At 41.0% G+C, this 22,909-nt stretch overlaps 1 protein-coding gene across 1 annotated transcript in view; it reads left to right on the top strand.

Annotated features, from left to right (window-relative positions):
• The window catches only part of LOC132390631 (deleted in malignant brain tumors 1 protein-like), a 29,919-nt gene extending 9,387 nt beyond the window's left edge, over window positions 1–20,532 (top strand). The window contains exons 3-8 of the mRNA XM_059963228.1: window positions 5,007–5,315; window positions 6,602–6,916; window positions 12,846–13,160; window positions 14,520–14,696; window positions 16,978–17,064; window positions 20,477–20,532. Coding sequence (XP_059819211.1) covers window positions 5,007–5,315; window positions 6,602–6,916; window positions 12,846–13,160; window positions 14,520–14,696; window positions 16,978–17,064; window positions 20,477–20,532 — 1,259 coding nt within the window. The remainder of the gene's footprint in view (window positions 1–5,006; window positions 5,316–6,601; window positions 6,917–12,845; window positions 13,161–14,519; window positions 14,697–16,977; window positions 17,065–20,476) is intronic.
• Window positions 20,533–22,909: the final 2,377 nt, after the last annotated feature.

Below are 22,909 nucleotides of genomic sequence, written 5' to 3'. Positions count from 1 at the left end.
TGTGAGAACGAGTGTAAAACCATAAGACCATAAGATAAAGGAGAAGCAGTAGACCAGTCAGTCCATCTAGATTGCTTGGATATTATATTATGGCTGAATCTGGATACAGCTGCCTTCTCGCCATAAGTTTTGATGGCTTGAATAATCAGGAAATAATCAAATTTTACCCTAAGTAAGAAGAAATTTTCGAATGGAAGAAGGACACTACTGTGGCTGATAAGTGAAGTCAGAGCCCAAGTAAAAGCAAACGAGAGGGCACACAAGTATGGAAAAGCCATTAGGAAGATAAAGGGTTGGGACGCTTTTAAAAACTTGCAGAAGGAAACTAAGAAGGTCATTAACAAAAGTAGATGAATTATGAAAGAATGCTGGAGATTAATATCAAATAAGATACTATTTTTTAAAAATATATATGAAGTCTAAAAGAGAGTTGAGGGTATTTATAATAGAAATCAACTTTGGAGATGTTGTAACGACAGACGCAGAGATAGCAGAGGAACTGACTGCGTATTTTGCATCAGTCTTCACAGTAGGAGACCTGCAGTATATTCAAGAGGGTTCGAGAAAGTGACGTACGTGCAGTGAAAATTGCGACTGAGAAGCTGATCAGTGTGCTTAATGGCCTGAGGGCAGATGAATCTCCTGGACCTGATGGAATGCACTCTCGGGTTCTGAAGAAAGTAACTCTAGAGATTGCGGAGGCATTAACAAATTAACAATGATCTGTCAAGAATTGATAGACTGTTATTGTACAGGATGTCTGAAAAATTCCAAATGTTAATCTGCTATTTAAGAAGGTGGGGAGCAGCAGACAGGAAATTATAGTCCTATTAGCCCGACATCAGTAGTTGGGTATCTGTTGGAATGGGTTGTTGGGGATAAGATGACGGAGTACCGAGAGGCAGATGACAAGACAGGCCAAATTCAGCATGGTATCTTCAAAGGAAGATCCTGCCTGGCTAATCCAGAATTATCTTTGAGGAGATTACGTGTCGGATAAGCAAAGGAGATGCAGTAGATATGGTCTATATGGATTTTCCGAAGTCCATCGACAGGGTGCCGCCCATGAGGCTGCTTAGCAAGATAAATCCAAGGAATTACAACAAGCATGGGTGGAGCTTTGGATTATCTGCAGGCAGTAGAGAGTGGGAATAAAGTGATCCTACTCTGGCTGGCTGCCGGTTACCAGTGGAGTACCACAGGGATCAGTGTTATGACCGCTGCTTTTTACGATGCATGTAAAAGAAAGGATTATGAGATTAATGGATTTGCGGCTAAATTTGCCAATGATACAAAGGTAGGTGAAAGAGCAGGTAGTGTTGAGGGAACAGAGATCCTGCGGAGAGACATAGATAATTTAGAGGAACAGGCACAGAAGTGGCAAATGAATTACATCGTTGTAAAGTGTATGGTCATTCACGTTGGTGGAAGAAATAAGCAGGCAGATTATTATTTAGATGGGAAAAAAATTCAACATGCAGAAATGTAAAGGGAATTGAGAGTCCTTGTGCAGGATACCCTAAAGGTTAAACTACAGGTTAAGTCGGCGGTGAAGAAGAAGCATGCAATGTTGGCATTCATTTCTAGAGGGACAGAATGTAAGAGCAAAGATGTGATGTTGAGGCTCAATAAGGCACACGAGAGACCATAATTGGAGAAGTGTGTGCAGTTTTGTGCTGCTTATTTCGGAAAGGAAATACTGACATTGAAGAGCCTTCAGAAAAGATTTACGATACCGCGAATGAAAGGATTACCGTAGCAGGAAATTTTGGCAGGACTTCGGCTGTATTCCCTGGAGTTCAGGAGAATGAGGGGGCTGGATTTCATAGAAAAAAATAATCCGATTATTAAAAGGCCTGAACAGATTATATTTGCCGAAGTCTTTTCCCGTCTCAGGAAAGTCTAGAAGAAGTGGGTGCAACTTCAGAATTGAAGGACGTCCATTTAGAATAGAGATGCGGGGAAATTTCTTTAGTCAGAGGTTGGTTAATCGGTGAAATTTGTTACCACGAGCGGCTCTGGAGGATAAGGCATTGGGTCCATTTAAGGCAGAGATAGATAGGTGTTTCATAATCCAGAGCATTAACTGGTATGGGGTGAAGACAGAGGAGTGGGGATCACTGGAAAACAGACCGTGACTGGATGGCGGAGCGGATTCGATGGGATGAATGGCCGACGTCTGCTGCTATATCTTATGATGTTATGGTCTTAATTATGCCTTTGAATTTGACTTCTGTCGCAGTGTGCGGCAGAGCATTCCACGGGTTCACTGCTCTCAGGCTAAATGAATTCCTCCTTCCTCCAAACTCTCGCCAATGACAGCACATTCATTCTGAGATATGGGGTTCAATCCTACTCAACGTGCGGTCTAATTAGTGCCTTATTAAGATTCAGCATTATCTCCTTGTATTTGCAATCCATCCCTCTTGAAGCAAACGCCACTGTCGTATTTGCCTTCTTCGCTGCAGACTCAAACTGTAACCTAATCTTCTACGAGTTTTGGACGAGACGTCCTAAGTCCCTCTGCACCTCTGATGCTTGAACCTTCTCCGCATTTATATAATTGTCCACATTATTGTTCCTTTTATCAAAATGTATTTTCATACAATTCCTAACACAGTACTCCCATATTCCACTATTTTGCCCATTGCTCCAATTCGTCTCAGACCAGCTGCAATCTTCATCATTTTATCTTCATCAGTACTATATATCCCTCCAAGTTTGTTCATATCGTCAACAGGAAGTATATTGTACTCATTTTTCTGACATTAACTTTTGTTATTGAAAGGTACCGGTCTCAATAAAAACCAAAGAGGAACACCATTCGTCACAGGGAGGCAACCAGTAAAGGTCCCTTTATTCCCACTCACTACCTCCTGCCTGTCAGATAATCCTCATCCAGGCCAGAATATTTCCTGAACGGTAAAGTATTTTATCGTGTTTAGCAGCCTCATGTATGGCATCTGACCAAAGGCTTTCTGGAAATCCAAGTGAAAAGTACCTACTTCCTCTCATTTGCCCAATCTGATTGTCACGTCCTCGAAGAATTCCAACAGATTTTTCAGGCAAGATTTCTCTTTACAGAAACCGTAGTGATTTAGTCTGAACCGTGTAGTCTGAACGTAAGAAGGCAAGGTGCTTTGCTATTGTTTTGTTGTTTTTGCTATTGCTGCTTCAGTGGTTCTGCCCAGCACTGTGGGCATGCTAGGTTGGTGCCGGCATGTATGGCAACATTAGGGGGCTGCCCCTATTCTTTTGTTAGTTCATGTTTGCTGTTTTTAAACGTCAGTGAATATTGAAACTGTTATCAAACGTACTGAGCAGCTGAAGTGCCAGAGAATCTGAGTTCGTGGCATGAAGTTATCAGAAATAGCCGATGTTAGTAATTTAAAATGTCCGCTTTATTGTGGAAATAGCTTCTAGTTCTGTGCAGGAATAATGAAATTCGTCTGCAACTTGCAAGACAATGCAAATTAAAATAAAAGATTTCCGTAATTTTAGAATATAGAGTAGTCGTGCGCTAAAATCGGATTGCTATGTAATCTGCAACCAAGGTCAATCGATTTGTGCAAAGTAGTATTAGCAAGTAAAATTGGTTTTGCATGATCTGCTTTACAAGCAATTTAAGAGCGACTTTAAGTGATGGCAATTGAAATATTTGATTCACAAACTGAAATCATGAATACTGCAGTCTGAAGTCTCGTGGACTAGTTTATTTCTGTGATGTACAGAACATATCTTATCATCACTGGTACATGACATAAAATACTCACGGAATCAGATACAGTAGTGTGCAACTTTGTCTTTTGGTATACGTCAAACGAGTTTCTAGATGTGAAACATGGAATTTCCCAGCAATCCCTCTCCATTTTCATGCTTTTATATATTTACAAGGATGTAGCTTACAACACATCTCTGAACACATCCACTGCAGTGTTCTCACGTCACATGGCGTTAAAGTTTTTACGAGACTTTGACTGTGTATTTACTGAAAAAAACAAAGACGCTGCGCCATGGATACAATTGTGAAATTCACTAACCAATATACAGCAATGATTAAGAATGCATCTGCTGATATGCTGTTATAATAGAACCGAAAATCTCCGTGGTTCATCCATGATGTACAATTATTGAGAACGAGTTATGCACTATTAATTAATGAATTATTGTAATTAATGTTAACCTGACAAAATAAAATATATAAAAATAAAGAAAAAATATAAATAAAATGTAGCTGAAGTGAATTTTATATTAACGTTACGTAGTTACGTATAATAATAAATGAAGAATGCTCAGTGTCGAAACTTTGCAAGAAAATAATTATTGAATACTAATTATCTATAATCCACATTGGCTCATATACAAGTTGCATTCTTGCCCGTTAATTAACAGTAATTTCAAGATAATGCACTAATTAATTTAAATAATTGATTCCCATGCATACGAATGGCATCTCAAAGAGTTTTCGGCGCAGCTGCAGCGTTTAAAATTTGTAAATATCTCTGTGGAGCATATGTGCCTAAAATGACAGATGAGTTATTCATCCAATCAAGTAATATCCGCAGCAGGTTATCCACGATGGATGAAGTTATTGTGGAAAGACTACAGCAGATACTATTAAAATCCAGTTTTGTCATCAGCAGTTATTTCCTGAGAGACGGAACAAAGTAACCTAACTTGCTATCTTGATGCATATCGCCAGTAACAGCCCCATCAGAGATTCATGAATCTCCGGCCAACCTTCCCTTCAAGATGATCCAGATCATCACATTCCTTGAGTCTGCCAGATGGCCTCTGCCACCGCAATTCGGACATGCTCTTACAGTACGTTAGAGCAGAAGCATCTTATTCTGTTTCTTTCCAGTAACACTTCGCATAGCATATTTGCAACAGTTTCTAATTTTATTAATTTTGACCGACTTGGACGCATGTGAATGTGTAACTGTTGTTTAAAATATGCTGATGCTGAAAGTCGAAGGACATCGAATACTAATTATATTTTACAGTGGATCACTGGCATTTGCGGCTGGCTGCTGGAGAGGGCCGATGCGATGGCCGAGTGGAGGTTTATCAGAGCGGCGTCTGGGGAAGAGTAACCGATGATTTGTGGGATTTCAAAGACGCAGATGTGGTTTGCAGACAGCTAAAGTGCGGCTCCGCAGTAAATGTTTACAACCACGGGAAGTATGGAATCGGAAAAGGACATGTGATCATGAGCAACGTCAGTTGCATTGGAATTGAATCCTATCTCTGGAACTGCACTTTCACACAAACGGACCATATACCTCTGCCTGATGTTGGTGTCTTTTGTTCTGGTAAGAACATTCTGTTCATTCATAAAGTGTATACTCCTTACAGACATAGAGTGTGTATTCTTTGTGCTAATATGTCATTCACATGGATCCCTTTGCTGAGGTCTTCTGGATTAAACTGCCGATTGCGACTTTTTGTTGCCTTTTCAACAAGGAAATCAAGTTTAAAAGACGCGACTTACGCACCAAGTTATGATAACAAAAGGTAATTTATGACCACATTAGCCCAATTGTTTCCCCGTTAACATTGATGTAAGGGAGGCAAATACCTGCTAATACTTTACTATAGCCTTTCCGCAATGCTGTCATGATGAAGGGTTTAGACCCAAAACGAACACGGTGTATTCCTGGAACGATGATTCCTGACCTTTTAGGTTCCTCCAGTAACTTGCGAGTGTTACTCGTCATTTGAAAAATCTGCAGAATCTCTTATGTATACACAATCTACAGTTATCTTTACTTACAGTAATATGTTGACACACATGCGATTGAGAATCGCCCCAAACTAATCTAATTCAAGTTCACAATCACATTAATCACAGCTAAATGAAGACAGAGGTCGCGCAGTCCTGCCAGATCAAGTCTGTGAAAAGAATTGACCCACATACTGTAAGGAATCAAGAAGGATTGCACTTTCAGAAAGGTGTAGAGGAATGTTGAGTGGATGTGATCAATCTGTAATCCATCGTAAATACGCTCAGTTGCACAAGGAACAGTTTGCGAAACGTGATTGCTCATTGTCTCTTTTCTCCACTCCCATCAGGAGGAAGCTACATAGTATCCACGTCAGGTACATCACACACAAAAATAGTTACTTTTCGCAAGCAGCCAGGCTGATCAACAACTTCGGTCACCAACTGACGACCTTCACACAGCCAACCCCCACTGCTTCATCATTTCCTATCAGAGTAACCTATGTACAAACATCTCTATGTCTGGTGTCGCATTATAGATATTATTTTATATTTATTCTGCAGGTTTGTTATTGTGTACGTTATCTTATGGGATGTTTTTAACTGCTGAATCGGAACCGCAGAAAAAAATATTATTCAATTGTGTACTGGAAGCGAAATTAAACAATCTTGAAGTTCACCTTCATCTTAAAGATTGCAAGTACCCATAACACAACCCTTTCATTTCTTATAAATGAGCAATGTGTTGCGAATTTATATTAACCAGAGTAATGAAGTTACTCTTGCCAATTATCTGTTCATCCTGCTTGATTGTAAAACTTAGTCAAGTAGTTTCCAGAATGCCAATTCATTTAATGATATTATTTCGTGCTGCAGATGATATTCCCGTGAGGCTGGTGAATGGTTCAAGTCGTTGTGCAGGACGGGTAGAAGTTTATTACAACGGAATCTGGGGGACCGTCTGCGATGATGCCTGGGATATAACAGATGCTGATGTTGTCTGCAAGGAACTAAATTGTGGACATGCTGTTAATGCCACCAAGACCAGTTGGTTTGGTCAAGGCTCAGGCCCAATCTGGTTGGACAACCTGAAGTGTTCAGTGAATAATACAGCCTTGTGGCAATGTCCGGCGAGACCATGGGGACAGAACGATTGCAGTCACAAAGAAGATGCTGGAGTTATCTGTTCCGGTGAGGAGTTCCTTAATGCATGAGACATGTTTTTCTCTCACTGTGATTAAGTCTGTTATTTTACATACCGGTGTAAGATAATTTCATAAAGATAATCGATAAGATGGGCATTATTTCTGCTATTGAAAAACAACCAAATCTAACACGAAACCAACAAAGTTTCAGTGAGTTAACTACAAGTAAATCGAAAAATAATACTATGTTCTCTTTTAATTCGTTCTGAATCCCGTGGTAATCAAAAGAGAAAGGATACTGATCTATCCCCTCTCGAGAGAGAGAAGACGAGAGCGACATGTTCGACATTGTCTGTCAGCGTTTGAGCGAGGCCCCTTTCCCTCTCACTTGCTCTTGCTGGAGTAAGGTGCAGGAATCGTGGTTTCGAGGCAAGGTTTCATCGACACGTATTGGTGTTTGGATTTTTTTATAGAACTCTGCTGATCACGTTGTATGCGTTTCTGGTTTCTGGTTACTGCCAGTGAGTCTGGTCCTGTCACTCAGAAGAGAATGAAGGAGAAGACGCAAGCTGCAGTGATAGGTGATTCGTTAGTTTGGGGATCAATCAGGAGGTACCGTGGGTGACAACAATATTCCTGGATGGTATGCTCCCTCCCAAGTGCCAGGAGCTAGGGTATATCAGCATTATGTAGTGAGAAGTTGAACTGCCAGAGGACGTTGTTAACGTAGTGTCTAATCACATTGGCAGGACGAATGGCGAGATTCTGATTAGGGATGTCAAGGAGTTATGTGCTAAGTTAAAGGGCAGAACCTCCCGCTTATGATCTCAGGATTGCACCCGTGTTAGGTGCGGGTAAGGGCACCAACAGGAAGACCATGCAATTTAATACGTGGCTCAGGATTTTGTGTAAGTTGGGGACATAGGATTCTGGATAATTGTGTTATGGGAGGTTGGACCTGTACAGAAGGGATAGCTTGCACCTGAACTGGAGGGGGACTAATAATCTAGCCGAAAGATTTGTTGATCCTGCATAGTGGGGTTGAAACCAGAGGTGTCGATGGATGGGAGACACTGTACCAGAACAGTAAGTGGAAGAGGATGTGGAGGCATATGTTGGAAGACCTCAGACAAAGGCTGAGTATGGTGTGACTGGTGTCCTGCGCTGCATATATTCAGTGCAAGACCTATCGGAGGCAAGGCGAATAATAGTGCTGGAGATGTCGTCACTGGTTTGCCGATAGAGGGAATGTGTATTCAGGAGAGGCGCACACTGTTGATCCGGTAAAATTGCAGTCACCAGGATGAGTTGCAACGTGAATGGTGGACAAAATCGAAAACGGGTGAATACAGCACAGGAGATAGCGTATTTGAATGTACACAGCAGACAGAATAAGGTAGATGAACTTGCAGCACAATTGCAGATTGTCAGGTAGGAAATATTAGGTATCAGTAAGTCGTGGCTGAAAGACGATTATAGCTGGAACATAATGTCCAAGGATACACATTCCATTGACGGACAAGCCGGGAGGCAGATGGGGTGGCATAACTCTGTTGGTTAAAAATGAAAGCTAATCATGGGAAAGAAATGACATCGAGTTGGAGGGTGCTGAATCATAGTGGATAAAGCTAAGGATCTGTTAAGGTAAAGATGCACTGATGGGATTTGCATGCACATCCGCAAACAATCGTAAGGATGCGGCCTACAAATTAGAACTGAAGATAGACAATGGATGCCAAAAGTACAGTATTAAAATGGTAATTCGATATACTGGTATATTCGGAAAATCAGGTTGCTGCAGCAATTTACGAGGGGGAGTTTCTAGAGCGCTAATGAGATTCCTTTTTACAGCAGATCGTAGTTGAGTCCATTAGAGGATCGTGTATTGTGGATTAGGTGTTGTGCAATGAACAGAGCTGCTTTGAGACATCAAGATCAAAGAACCTTTCAGTGCAAGTGATCACAATATAACCGAATTCATTCTGAAGTTTTCGATCGGGAAGCTAAAGTCAGATATATCAGTATTTCAGTGGTGTAATGGAATTATACAGATATGACGGAGAATTTGCTCGGAATTGACTGGACAAAAAACACTGGCAGGTATGACGGCAGAGCAGCAATGACTGGAATTTCTGGAAGAATTTCGGAGCGCTCTTGATATATAAATCTCAAAGTGGAGAAGGAAAGATGACACGACTGTGGCTAACAAGAAAAGTCAAAGCTAACATAAAAGCCAAAGGGAGGGCATGTGATAGAGCTATTACCCCCTGGTAATAGGCGGAAGCTATTGGATTGGCAAGCTTTCAAATGCCAACATAAGGCAAGTAATAAGTCATTAAAAAGGTAAACAGGGAATAAGAACACAAGCTTGTCAATAATATTAAAGAGGCTAGGAATCGTTTCCTCAGATGCATATAGTGCTAAAGAAAGTTGAGACTGGATATCAGACCGCGGGTAAACGATGCTGTAGAGTTGTAACAGGCAACAACAAAATAGCAGGCGAACTGAATAAATATTTTTCATCAGTCTTCACTGTGGAAGACGTTAGCGCTATGGTGGAAGTTCCAGCTGTCGGAGGTCATGAAGTGTTTGAAGTTACGAAAAATTGAGAGAAGGTTCATATGCAACTAAAATGTCTAAAGTTATATGTTACCTGGACGAAATGGTGTATATCCCAGTGTTCAGAAAGAGTTTGCTGAAAATATAGTGGATTATGGAATGGTTCCAGAAGACTAGAACATTGCAAAAATCCTGAAGAAAGGTCTCGGCCTGAAATGTCGACGAGTTCCACTGAAGCTTCCTGATTTGCTGAGTTCTTCCAGCAACCTGTGTGTGTAAGTTTGGATTTCCAGCTTTGACAGAATTTCTCATATTTATAATTCAGCTACAATAGACTACGACTTTATCGAAATAAAGTCAGTAAAACGCAGCACTAAATCATATTGCGCAGTTAAGATTCATTGGTTCCAAAAGACTGATGTACACAACTTGACGATGCAAAGACTGCAAATTTGAGTAACAAATATAAATCTTTTTGCGCTTTAGAGATTAAAGCTCGTTAACGTCTAAGGTTGTTCCTTGCCCGTCCAACAATGACAGGAAACCTGTGCGGGAGAGTATTATTTTAATTGAAAAGACGTTGCACTGTCACAACTCTATACTCTCGACCTCGAAAGTCCGTGTCCAGTGGTACTAGTACTCGCACAAGCTGTGGTCTTCTGTAGTTGCAGTGAATGACCACTTCTGTGCCTGGTAACGTCATTTGAACATAGGAGCACAAGAACATAAGCAATAGGAGCAGGATTAGGCCATCTGGCCCTTCGAGTTTGTTCGGGCAATCAGTAAGATGATGGCTGTTCAGGCCATGGATTCTGCTCCACCGACCTTCATTTTTTCCAAAGCCCTTAATTCCCCTACTACGCAATAAAATATCCCACCTGTCTGAAATAAGCTAAATGATGGAGCCTCCACTACTTCAGTGGGCCGATAATTCTGCAGATTCACCACACTCTAAGAAAATCAGTCCTTCCTGATCTCCATCCTAAATCTACTCCACCGAATCTTGAGAATATGTCCCCTAGATCTGGTATCATCTAGCAGTGGAAACAACTTTCCTGCCACTATCGTATCTACCCTTTCATAACATTATATATTTCCATAAGATCTCCTCTTCTGAATTCCAGTGAGTCCAGTCCAGGGTGCCTCAATATCTCCTCATTGTTTAACCGCCGCATCACTGCAATTACAGTCAGACAGACAGACAGACAGACAGACACACTTTATTGATCCGGAGGGGAAAATTGGGTTTCGTTACAGCCGCACCAACCATGATTAGTGACGACATATAACAATATAAAACCATAAATAATTAAATAATAATGTGTTAATCATGCCCAGTGGAAATAAATTAACCTGCTAAATCTCCTTTGCACCACCTCCACATTCAGTATATCCTTCCTCCAGTGAGGAAGACCGGAAGTGCATGCAGTACTCCAGGTATGACCTTATCAATACGCAATATAACCTCATTGCACGTAAATACAATAAGGCCGGTAAATACGGCAAATAAGGCCAGTATTCCATTCCCCTTATTTATATCCCACTGCACCTGCAAAAAAATCTTTTGAGATTCATGCACAAGCACTCCTAAGTCACTCTGCACAGCTGCGTGCTGCAGTATTTTACTACCTAAATAATAATCTGCTCTTCCCTTTTTCAAGTGGATGAGCTCGTATTTACCAAGATTGTAGGCCAGCTGACAGACACTTTCCCACCCACTTAACCTATTTATGTATTTCTGCAGACGCTCTGTATCTACTGCAACATTTGTTTTTCCGCTCAATATAGTATCATCAGCAAACTTAGCTACACTGCACTGAGTGTCCTCTTCCGGATCGTTAATGCATATCACGACCACTGCACCTGAGGTACAGTTCACTCCACTGTTTACCAGCTAGAGTAACACCCATTTGTCCCATCTCGATGATTTCTATTAATTAACCAATTCTCCACCCATTTTAATACATCACCTCGAACTCTATGAATAAGTATTTTATGTGGTAGCTTATCAAACCACTTCTGGAAATCGAAGTAAATGATGCCCATCTCTTCCCTTCTATCCACTGCGTTCGTCATGTCCGCAAAGAGGAACTGCCTTTTCTGAGTACATGTTACGTCTGACTGCTGGATCCGTTTATTTCCAGATGCCACGCTAGTTCTTCTCCAATGATATCTTCAAACATTTTCCGAACTAAAGATGGTAACATAGCTGGCCTATAGTTACCTGACTTTTTCCTACATTCTTTCTTTTAACAGTGACGTGACATTCGTCTTCAACTAATCTGCCGATAGCTCCGCAGGTTTCAGAGAATTTTCAACAAAGCTTTCACTTTAACCTCTGGCATTCATTTCAGTATCCTAGAATGCTTTCTATCAGGACGGAGGGACTTATATATCTTCACGCCTCAAAGTTTAAACTGCATTATCTCTTTAATGATAGCGATTGTATCGATGTCCTCCTCTCCCTTTGCATTTATAACATCTCTTCTTGGCATGTTAGCCGTATCCTACGCCATGAATACTGACACAAAATATTTATTCAAAGTCTCTGCCATTTCGTCATTGGCACAAGGTAAATTCCCCCTTCTTGTCCTCCAAGGGACCTAAGTTCAATTTAGCCACTCTTTTCCGCGTTATATAATTATAAAGGCTTTTCCTGTCCGTTTTAATTTTGTGCTCGTTTATTTTCATAATCTAGCTTCCCTTTATTCATTGATCGCTTCCTAATTCGTCGTTGCTTTCTACAGTTTTTTCCAGTCTTCCAGTTTCCTACTAGTCTTACCAACTTTATCTGCACAAGCTTCTGGTTTGATGCCTTCTTTTATTTCCTTGTTATCCAAGGCTTCTTCTCCCCACGCTTACTGTCCTTGTTTTTAAGCGGAATATACTTTTGTTGAGCACGATGAAAATTTCTTTGAGGTATTCCACTGTCCCTTAAACATCTCAAAATATAGTCTGGGGATGAGTATTGTAGTTTCAAGTAGTACAGTTAACAGTCTACACGACACAAATACTCCCTCGTCCCATTGTTCAGGCACAATACACTGTATTTGAATTGAACTGTTGCACCCTTCCCGGCCATTGGATCTCTCTGTAGATATTATACGTCCACTATGCCACAGCTGTCTTCACATTCTAGTGCAGGCATGTGAATATCTCACTCTGATATGGGTTGCGCCGGCTCTAATCGCCTGATTTAGCTTGCCTGTTGAAGCGGTGCCCCATTGTGTGGCTGGTGTCGCCTGCAACCAGTTATTCGAGTGTTTGGTGAGAACTAAGTCTGCAAAGGTGAGTTCGGAGACCATGAGCCCCATCGTAAGAAGTGTTGCACGTCCCTGATCACCAAATATCCACATCGCAATTAATTATTAGCGTGAAGCAATAATCAATAATCAGGTTTGTTCTTTGTTCTTCAGGTCACAGAGAGATAAGGTTGGAAAATGGGAAAAATCCCTGCCAGGGCAGACTTGAGGTTTTCTTTAACGGAACATGGGGAACAGTTTGCTCTGATTTGTTTGGCATTGATGATGCAGAAGTCGTCTGCTCCCAGCTCAACTGCGGCTCGGCAAAATTTGTCGAAAACAACGCTGCATTTGGAGAAGGGACTGGACCGATCTGGCTGGACGACGTGAGATGTCGGTTTGGCGACTCACTTTTATGGCAATGTCCATCTTCAGCATGGGGCCAGCACAACTGCAGACACCAGGAGGATGTTGGGATCAGTTGTTCAGGTAACTATATTTCCATAGCGTTATAGACTGCAAAACAGACCTCTCGGCCCACCTAGCGGAGACAAAGTATTTATTAATTTTCCTCGCCCCATTGGATCGTACCCGGATTATAGCCCTTCATTTTCCTCCCATCAACGGACCTATCCATATTTCTCTAAAAAATTGAAATAAACCCTTTCCAACAGTTCCACAGACTTGTCGTTCCACACCCTGAGTGAAGAAATATCCCCTCACATTTCCCTTAATGACTTCACCTTTTTACCCTTAAACCATGAGCTCTAGTTCTAGTCTACCTGAACCTGAATGGAAAAAGCCTTTTTGAATGGATCCTATCTAAGCCACTCATAATGGTACATATCTGTAACAAATCTCACCGCACTCTTCTACTTTCCAGGGTCTAACGTCCTAGCATATTCATCCTTTCTCTATAACTCATATCCTTAAATCCTGGCAGCATAACTGACAATTTTCTCTGCACTCTGGCTAAGTTGTTGATATCTTTATTATATTATTTATCTCTAAACGTAAGGACATGTATTTGGGATATTTCACTGAAACGATGAGTTGAATGTTTTACAGAAATATGGCCTGCGAAACCGCTAATTGATGATGTCAAGAAGGAGAAGATAATCAACCCATATCAAAAAGCCTCCCGTAATTACTGATATTTTAACATATATGCATTTGTTCTTTTTTCCATGTTTCTTCTTCTGCGGCGTTTTTTCTGTTCCTGATCTCAGAAAGATACAGACTTTTAATCCCTCAATTTCAATTTTCTGTCCTCACTGCATTTTTTGTCGTGTCCGTGCAAGGGAACATTTAAGTACAATGTAGTCCAATTCGCTGCTTTAGCAAAAAAACAATAGAACATTCTTGCTGAACGCTTTGCAATCAAAAGTTAGAGGTTGACTAGATTTTGAGAGTATTGGAACGTTTAGCTGCAGAAGGACAGAAAAGTGTCTGCGAGACATTACCAGCGTCTGGCTGAGTTGTCAAAAAATTACTTCATTGTCGAATGCAAAGAATATAATGCCGGCATTACAATTCCTGGTGCATCATTTTCTAAGATCTGAATTCTAGAGTAACAGGGCAATATAGGATATTAAATACCTATTTCTTTACAACAATATTGATTCCATTTATTACCGAATGATATTATTGACAACATCAGTGTGTATCAACATATTCTATCGAACATGCTGTTCTTCTACATTATTCTCTGATTGCATCCAGGAAGAATTAGCATCCCAAAACTTTAAACGCATGACTCATCCCAAGAAGTTGATAGGGTGATGTGGATACATGGGACGTCCGATATAAGTTAGTTCTCAGGTAAGAGCTTGTGCATTTTTGTTTCAGACCTGCGGCTCGTGGCCGGGTTCGATAATTGCTCTGGAAGAATTGAAGTTTTCTTCAGTGGGACGTGGGGGACGGTCTGTGACGATTCGTGGGACAGATACGATGCTACTGTCGTCTGTCGTCAATTAAACTGTGGGGATCCATTCCTGACTTCCGTGGGGATGCTATTCCCCCCTGGTAACGGCACTATTTGGATGGACGAGGTCAAATGCAAAGGGAGTGAGAATTTTCTGTGGGATTGCCAATTTTCTGCATTGAGCCGTCATGATTGTGGACACAAAGAAACAGTCAGTGTGATATGTTCAGGTCAGTAATCGAAATATGTTTTTACTTGTCAATTCCAGTTATTTTCACGTCATATCTCTATCTCTGTAGCACACCCCTAGAAGAAACCCTGATATCTTCGAATGGGTATCACAAAATTAACTTTTCCAGCATTGGTTGCCCACAGGGACATTGCTTTGCTTTGAGGATCCTTTGTATATTGTGCTGAAGGTGTTCTACGTTTCTATGTTTATTCCTCAGCTGCTCGTGTCGTTCCACATCGATGTTCAACGCAATTTTCTTCCTCTACATATCTGTAATTTTCTTTGAGCATTTAATTCACTTCAAGACCATGTTTTAAATCCGGCTTTCCATCTCCTTACCACGTAAAATTTTACACTCTGTTTGCACCCCTGTGACGTCGCTGGTGTTCGAATTGAAATCTACTCCGGTCTTCGAACTTCCCAGAACAGGCCTGGGTGAGATTATCCTCACTAAGAAGTACTTTTGAGTTTACATTTAACATCATAATGTTCAGAATTAATATCAAGTTTTGACAAACGCATGAAAAGGCATGACTAACAATTTTGTCTGCTCTGATAACTGAATCCGTGATTTAATGACGGGTATGCTTTCTAATATTCATTTACTAGGAGATACAGCACGGTCACAGGCATTTCTGGCCCAACAAGACCGCGCGGCCAAATTACGGTCGGTTGAAGAATTCACCTGTTAAACCTCTACATCTCTGGAAAGTCGGAGAAAACCCACGCTGTCAGGGGGAGTAGGTGCAATCTACTTACAGAGAGCAGTGAAATTGAACCGAGGTTTCCGGCGCTAGGCACTTCTATGCTGCTCCTAATAAAATATATTTACATTTGTTTAACTTCTTTCTTTCAGATCATCAGCCATATACTCCCACTTTTAGTACTCTGAGATACTTCATTAACACCATCCCTTTCATTCTTGGTTCTCTTCTGGTCATCGTTTCTCTCTACCTGATCAAAAGCCAACGAAGACAGTTCCAGAATGGTTGGTATTTTTTTTCTCATGAGCCTTGAGGAATAACTGTGAACTGATTTAAAATTCCTCATGTCGATTCCTAGCTATACGGTATGAACGGGGGAAACAACATATGGAAGTAACGCTAAGGTTATTACAAAAAGAAATACATTCTGGGAATTGGGATGACTTTACTTCGAGGACTCACAGCATTACGGCGCAGTATAGGCCCTTCCGCCCACGATGTTGTTCCAGCAATTTAACCTACTCTAATTTCGATTGACACCTTCAAGCCCACATAGCCCTCTGTTTTATTTTTTTCCATCATCTGTATCTTTATGTAAGTGTTTTGTAAGTATCCCTCATGTATCTGCCACCACCACCACCACTCGTATTAAGATTTATCACTCGCCGCTCTGTGGAAAAAAAAATAACTTCTGCCTTATACTTCCATCCAATCACCTTATAATTATGCTCCTTCGTATTTCTAATTTCAGCCCTGGGATAAATACTCATTTTATCCACTTGATCTATGCCTCTTATCATTTTGCATGCCTCCAACAAGCCACTTCTTAACGTCCTTTAATAAAGAGAGAAGCAACTAGTCCGCCTACCCAATGTTTAGCAGACAATCCTGAATACTGCTGCATGTTTGAGATAGTCTGCTTCACAGAGAGGAGTTAGAACAGTCAAATATTTCAGTGTGATTGAGATGCTGTAAACGTTGTTGGTTTACTACGAAGCGGATCCTGGACTTTGGAACTTCTGCAGATTAATTTTATGTAGGTAGCAACAATATAGCTGGTTATATTTTGAATTCTATCACGCAAACGAAGGTTCCGAAGAACGTTTCTAGGATATTATAATGAATTGACAAAATGGAAGGATGTTAACAAAGTAATACATGCTTAATATATAAATAACGATGCGTGTTTACAAGGGTGCGCGGTTCTCCTCTCTCTCTCTCTCTCTCTCTCTCTCTCTCTCTCTCTCTCTCTCTCTCTCTCTCTCTCTCTCTCTCTCTCTCTCTCTCTCTCTCTCTCTCTCTCTCTCTCTCTCTCTCTCTCTCTCTCTCTCTCTCTGTCACTCCCCCCTCTCTTCCTCTGCTGAAAGTAAAGAAAAAGAGGGCAATAATAGGTGAAATATCTGTCCGTTTTGTTAACCGGATAATTTTCCATTTTTGGTGTTTCAGGGGATAAGAAGTCACGGCCTTCAATACACAAGTTTGCTGAGCCGTTTTATGAGGAGATAGTCATTCAGGAGACTGGGCCTGGAGTTGGTAATACTGTTTAATCTGTATGCATCAGTTATCTTTCAATGTCAGTGAATTATTTTTTTATTACGTCGGGGTGTTTCATTCATCAGGCGATTCGTAATCCCTCAGCTCAGCAGATACAGTGGAATATTATCTGGACGGGGATTTGCATGGCAACCAAAATAAAAACATGGAAGCTAAGTTCGATACAATTTTACCCCACATTAGTCCCATCAGAATAGAGCAAAATAAGTCATACTCTTAGAACAAGACGCAAGGATATTACAACACACAGTAACGAAAATAATTAAAATGCAATCAATAAAATGCAGATAGAGGAAATTTGAACGAGGGTACCATAAAACACTGGAGCAGATTTTAGCCTTTCTCGCCATAGAGTCTAGTACCAAAAGAAGTATGGAAAATATACAGAAAACTAATCATTTCGCAATATCTACAAACATAAAGTAGAACAAGGGCAACAAGAAAGCTGATAAGTCATGATAACTCTTCCCAATTAGACTGTGCTGATAAATCCTATCCCTATGAATGTATTCCAATATCCGTCCTTCAACTCACGTGACGGTCAAAGTTCTCTGGTTTCCAAGGTTATTCCAATGTTCACTACTGAATAACAGAACATTAACTAATTTCAGTTTGCTGCGACATCATTTGTTCTCGATAGGCCATGAAATCCTTGGCCATCGTACCTCTTTCAATATGTGGTATATCTCTCACGGTACTTGCTGGAAATTATCTACCTTCATCTTCTTCAATAGATCTAACAATACGTCTCTTTTCCTATCCAAATGCCATAGCATATTAGAAAACATGTTATTCTTCACGTCATTCTCCATTGTCGATACCAACGCACAATCAATTACACATCCTCCACCTCCAAGTACGTATCTCCTCCTGTATCCTTGAGAGGTTCAAACCTTTCCCTAGTAATCCTATAGACCTTGGTTTATATATAAACTATCTTAAGTTTGACTTCAATTTTGCTTGTCATTGCCATTTCATGACTCTTGATGGATCTCATAATCCCCTTCATTAGTTATTTTCAATCTTAAGAGAATCAAATGCTCATTTTACTATCAGAAAATATAAGTGGACACAACTCTAAGAATTGTCTTCTCTAAATACCCATAAAATACAGAAGAAACATAGAAGTAATATATAAAACCATAAAACCATAGAATCCATCTTCTAGGGTGTCTTGAAGGGATCCATTTTATTTTAGTATCATTACTTTGCTTGACTAAACATACTAGTTCTCTCGGTATCTGAGGTTCTTTCATCTTACTATCCTGTCGTTCCCTCTTACCGGGGTGCTATGAGTCCAATTTGTCTTTAAACACCCTCCGCATCTGCGATATGGACCTGCCCTAAAATAGCTGTTCTCAATTACCTCTCTCCAGTTCTTGCTTAATCAGTTTGTAGTTTGCTACCTCTGGCTTAATTATCTCAGGCAAGGTCAGTGGCTGCCTTAAACTTAATGTTGGGTATTTCCCGATATAATGTCTCCTACTGAATGGATATTCACCTGATAGGTCTCCTTCCCAAAATCAGGTTGAGTATTGTCCCTCCTATACTTGGACTCTACATATCGGTTTACACATATGTACTGTGACTACAAGAGTAGTAAGGAGACTGAAAGGTCTGCGACTTCGAGACCACCAAGAATTGTCTGCAATATATAATTTATGAGTAAAATGAATGCATTCTATTTACCTGGATATGAGCTACTCTGACAATGATGTCGACTGACGCCACCATCGATACTATAGTTCCTTTGATTGAATAACACCAACCCCAACAGTGATACGTTTCATGAGCATTATACAAGGATTGTTGTTAAATCAATTGATTTTTCCTGCCAAAGTTTTTCCGAAGGAAACACTCTGAGGAAACAATTAAATCACCGAATATATAAGCTACTGTTGCAGCTACAATCACCAATGTAGTTCCCCTGTGCAATACTGCCTTGATATAACTTGGGAACATCTCAGTTCATTAAGCCCATCAACCCTGCTGGGACATAGGCTGCTGACAAAGTTTGTAAGAGCCCTCAGTCCTGGGGCAGTCTTTCAGGTAATCCCCTGTTGTATCCCCTCGATATAAAGATCCTTTCTCTCGCAGGTAAAAGGATTATCTCGCTTCTGTTGGCATTCCTCTAGCTCTACGGATTTTCAGGATGGGTTTGCTAAAACAACGTCGAACCCTCCTACTTTCGTAGCCGTGCTTGGGAAGCTCCATTGCAGAAGTTTCAGAGCAGAATTTTATTCATGATTTCACAGCAGGACGACAGCGATACAATACCACGTCTCAGCATTACATTTTAAAATGCAATTCGAATGGGCTTGAGAGTATTTTCCAGATGTTGATTGGATGAAGATTTTTTTAAAATGTTCGATGAAATAACATACCCGAAAGAGTACATGCGTAGACTCTTTTCGAACAGATATAAAATTCGAAAAACAGAGTTGCAAAGGGATTTTACAGGGCTTGTGTGGGATTCCGTAAAGGTGAACCTGCGGGCTGAATCTGTGGTGAGGAAGAGAAATGTAATAGGATCATTCGTGAGAGGACGCTGAGAAAGAAAAAGGAAATACTGGTGTATGATGGTGGGGTTTCATTTGCATTAGTCAGACCGTACTGAGTATTTTGAGGTGTTCTAGGCTCATTGTCTAAGAAACTATGGACTTTGGAAAAGATACACAGTAGCTTCATTTGAATGATTCCGTGAATAGAAGGGTAAACGTATTCGGAGCTTTTTATCGTTCCCGAATATACACAATAGTTCTGAGTAATGAGGCAGGGATTTCACTGAAACATATCGAATGCTGAAAGGACGAGGTAGAGTACGTGGAGAGGACTTGTTTTATAGAGAGTGAGTCACGAACCAGAGAGCACAACGTAGAATAAAGGGCGCCCATTTAAGAGAGGAAAATAAATAATTATTTAGCCAATCGGTAGCTCATCTTTTGAATGCTTTGTCACAGACGGCCGTGGAAGCCAGTCCATTGTGTATAATTAAGACAGAGGTTGACAGGCTCTTGATTAGCTACGGGGAAAAGGAAAGAGTCTGGGTGGGGAGGGGTAATACAACGACAATGATGAAATGTCGGAGCAGTCGATTGGGCGAAAGGTCGAATTCTGCTCTTATGTCTTATGGACTTATATTAACGTTAACTTTGTACCTGTATTGGCCATTGCTAGTTAACCTGCTGACGATTAGAAGTTGTCTCTGCCCTTGTTTCCTAGTTGCAACTTGTGCACTGTTCAGATCTCTGGAGATACTGAGAAATATTTTTCAGAAAATGAGCCGCATAGATACTTAAAGGGTTGACTACAGACAGTTAACTTCACATTATGTATTGTATTGTGGCAGCATTTTCTGCAGTACACTTAGGAATTGTCTCTCACTTTTCAGAATCCCCTTTACCGCTTGAGGAACATTTCGGAGAAGAATATGACGATATTGAATAATTGTGCATGAAGAAATGTGAATTACAATCATTTAGATTAAACATTTTATGGTCTGTTGCAAACACCGTGCAATTTCCCCATATGCTTTGTAATTCATTTAATGTAAAGTTGTAAGTGACATTCAACACCCCCGTTCCCCCCACCCTGTGATTTGAAGTAAGTTCCTTCCTTGAGCAGAACACAAAAAGTAACTTCTGAACAGTTTGGCAGATGCCAGTGATGCAAAATGTAAAATGGCTTTAATTTGAATTTGACGCTGTCAGTAAATATCTCTTTACTTCACACAGCTGATCTTCTAGCAAGTTGTATTTTGTATGGCATATTCAACAAACGATGCAGATTTTCTGACTATTGTTCTTTTAATATATGCATCGGACCTTGAAATACATTTGCTGAAATACATATCTCGTCTCTTGATAATTTTTTGAATACACGACTCTCTTAAGCACAACACACCTACTGGAGCAAGGGGTAGCGACAGCCTCTCGCCAGAGTCCTCTGCCCTGGGCCCAGATTTCAAGTTGTTCATAGATTAGCCCAACTTCTAACCGAAGATCCTTCCTCTCCCAGGGATGAGATCTTGGGAGCTTTTGTTGTTGCGTCTTTACCTCTGAGTTTCTTTACGAAATAGGGTTGCTAACACTCCTCCTTTTGGAGCCAGGCGTGGGAATCTCCATGTTCTAAACGTATAATTACAGCAAGTTCGACCAACCGAAAGAACAACACAGCGCAGAAAACAGGCCATTCCCCCCTTTTGGTCTGTTTCGAAACTTGATTCCGCTAGTCTCATTGACCTGCACCCAGTCCATTACCCTCCAGACCTCTGCTGTTCATGTATTTATCCAATTTATTCTTAAAACTTAAGAGTAAGCCCGCATTTACTACGTCAGATGGCAGCTCGTTCCACACTCCCACCACTCTCTGAGCAAAGATATTCATCCTAATGTTCCCCATAATCCTTTGCCCTTTCAGCTGATAGCCAGGTCCTCTCGTATTTATCTCTCCTAACCTAAGTGGGAAGAGTGTATTCACATTTACTCTGCCTATACCCCTCGTTATTTTGTAAACCTCTATCAAATCTCCCCTCATTCTTCTACGCTGTACGAAATAATTTCCTAATCTGTTCAATCCCTCCCTATACCACAGGCTCTCTCCCTCCCTAATAAGGGAACACGAGGTGTCCATGTTTCACAGCGAAAGGGCAGACATAACAAAACAACTCGCTGATATATAGTGTTAAAAGACTGTTACATCGCTTTCTCCGAGCTATGTGCCTTTGGACAAACAGCCAACAATGGTCCTGCTGCTCTCGATTTTTTGTTCTCCCACGACACTTCGGTCGGTGGCAGCGACACCAGCCTTGAATCCTACCGCCTCCAGAGCCACGAAAATCCGCCACACTGAATGTGTGCTAGTCTTTGAGGACGCGTCCTTGGCATATCGAAAAGCAGCTGGTCTGAAGGTCCTGACAGCGGGGCCCATACCCGCAATGGACAGAGGTCAATTTGTAACTCCAAGTCAGGGTCTTCAGAAGAACCTGGAAAGGGAAAACGAGATATCAAAGATAGAAATAAAGCTGTTTCCAAAGATGGAAAGAAAGGAGTCGCCGTTTAGCGCCATCATCACACAGCTCCACATCTTCTTGACGAATCAAGAAGACACTCCGCCTTAAATGTACTCTGTGACAGACAGACGTCTGTGGCAACGAATTCCACAGATTCACTACTCACTGTTGAAGCAATTATTCTTTTCCGCTGTTGTAAATAGAGGCCGCTCTATCCTGAGGTTGTGTCTGGTTGTAGACTCCTCACCATCAAAACATCCCACCTCATCCACGCTACAACATTCGACAGGTTTCAATGCGGTCATCCCTTGTTCCTTTCATTTCCTTTTATTCTCAACCTTTGCCTGTTACCATTCACTCAATGTTGATTCCATGTAAATGTTTTTCCTATGTAACCCTTACCCACAGGCTGGTATATGTCTAGGGGAAAAAGGAGATCCAGCCACTCTCCAACCCACCTCCCGTACACGCAGGTGCTGTGAGAATCGAGTTAATGCCTCGCGCCCGCCAACAGTATCAAATCCACAACAAATACCGTTATGAAATACACTTTAAAGAGTTTACTAAAATTAAAAAATAGTAGGCAATACTATATATATATATATACAAGGAAAAAATCAAAAGGCGCCAACTTATCAAAGTTCAGTCTGTTTAGTGCACTCGTTGGAGCTCAATCAACGAACCAATCGACCCATCCGGCCGTCGCACCTGGGACCACCCCAGTGGTCTTACGAGCAGTCCAGCACACGTCCACCTTCCTCAGCGTCTTCCTCGGCCTCCCCAAAAAACCCGCGAAAACCCCTCCCCCAAGTT

This window comes from Hypanus sabinus, chromosome 2 (assembly GCF_030144855.1).
Source record: "Hypanus sabinus isolate sHypSab1 chromosome 2, sHypSab1.hap1, whole genome shotgun sequence".
Lineage (NCBI taxonomy): Eukaryota > Metazoa > Chordata > Chondrichthyes > Myliobatiformes > Dasyatidae > Hypanus > Hypanus sabinus.
This window is presented reverse-complemented; position numbering and strand designations above follow the sequence as displayed.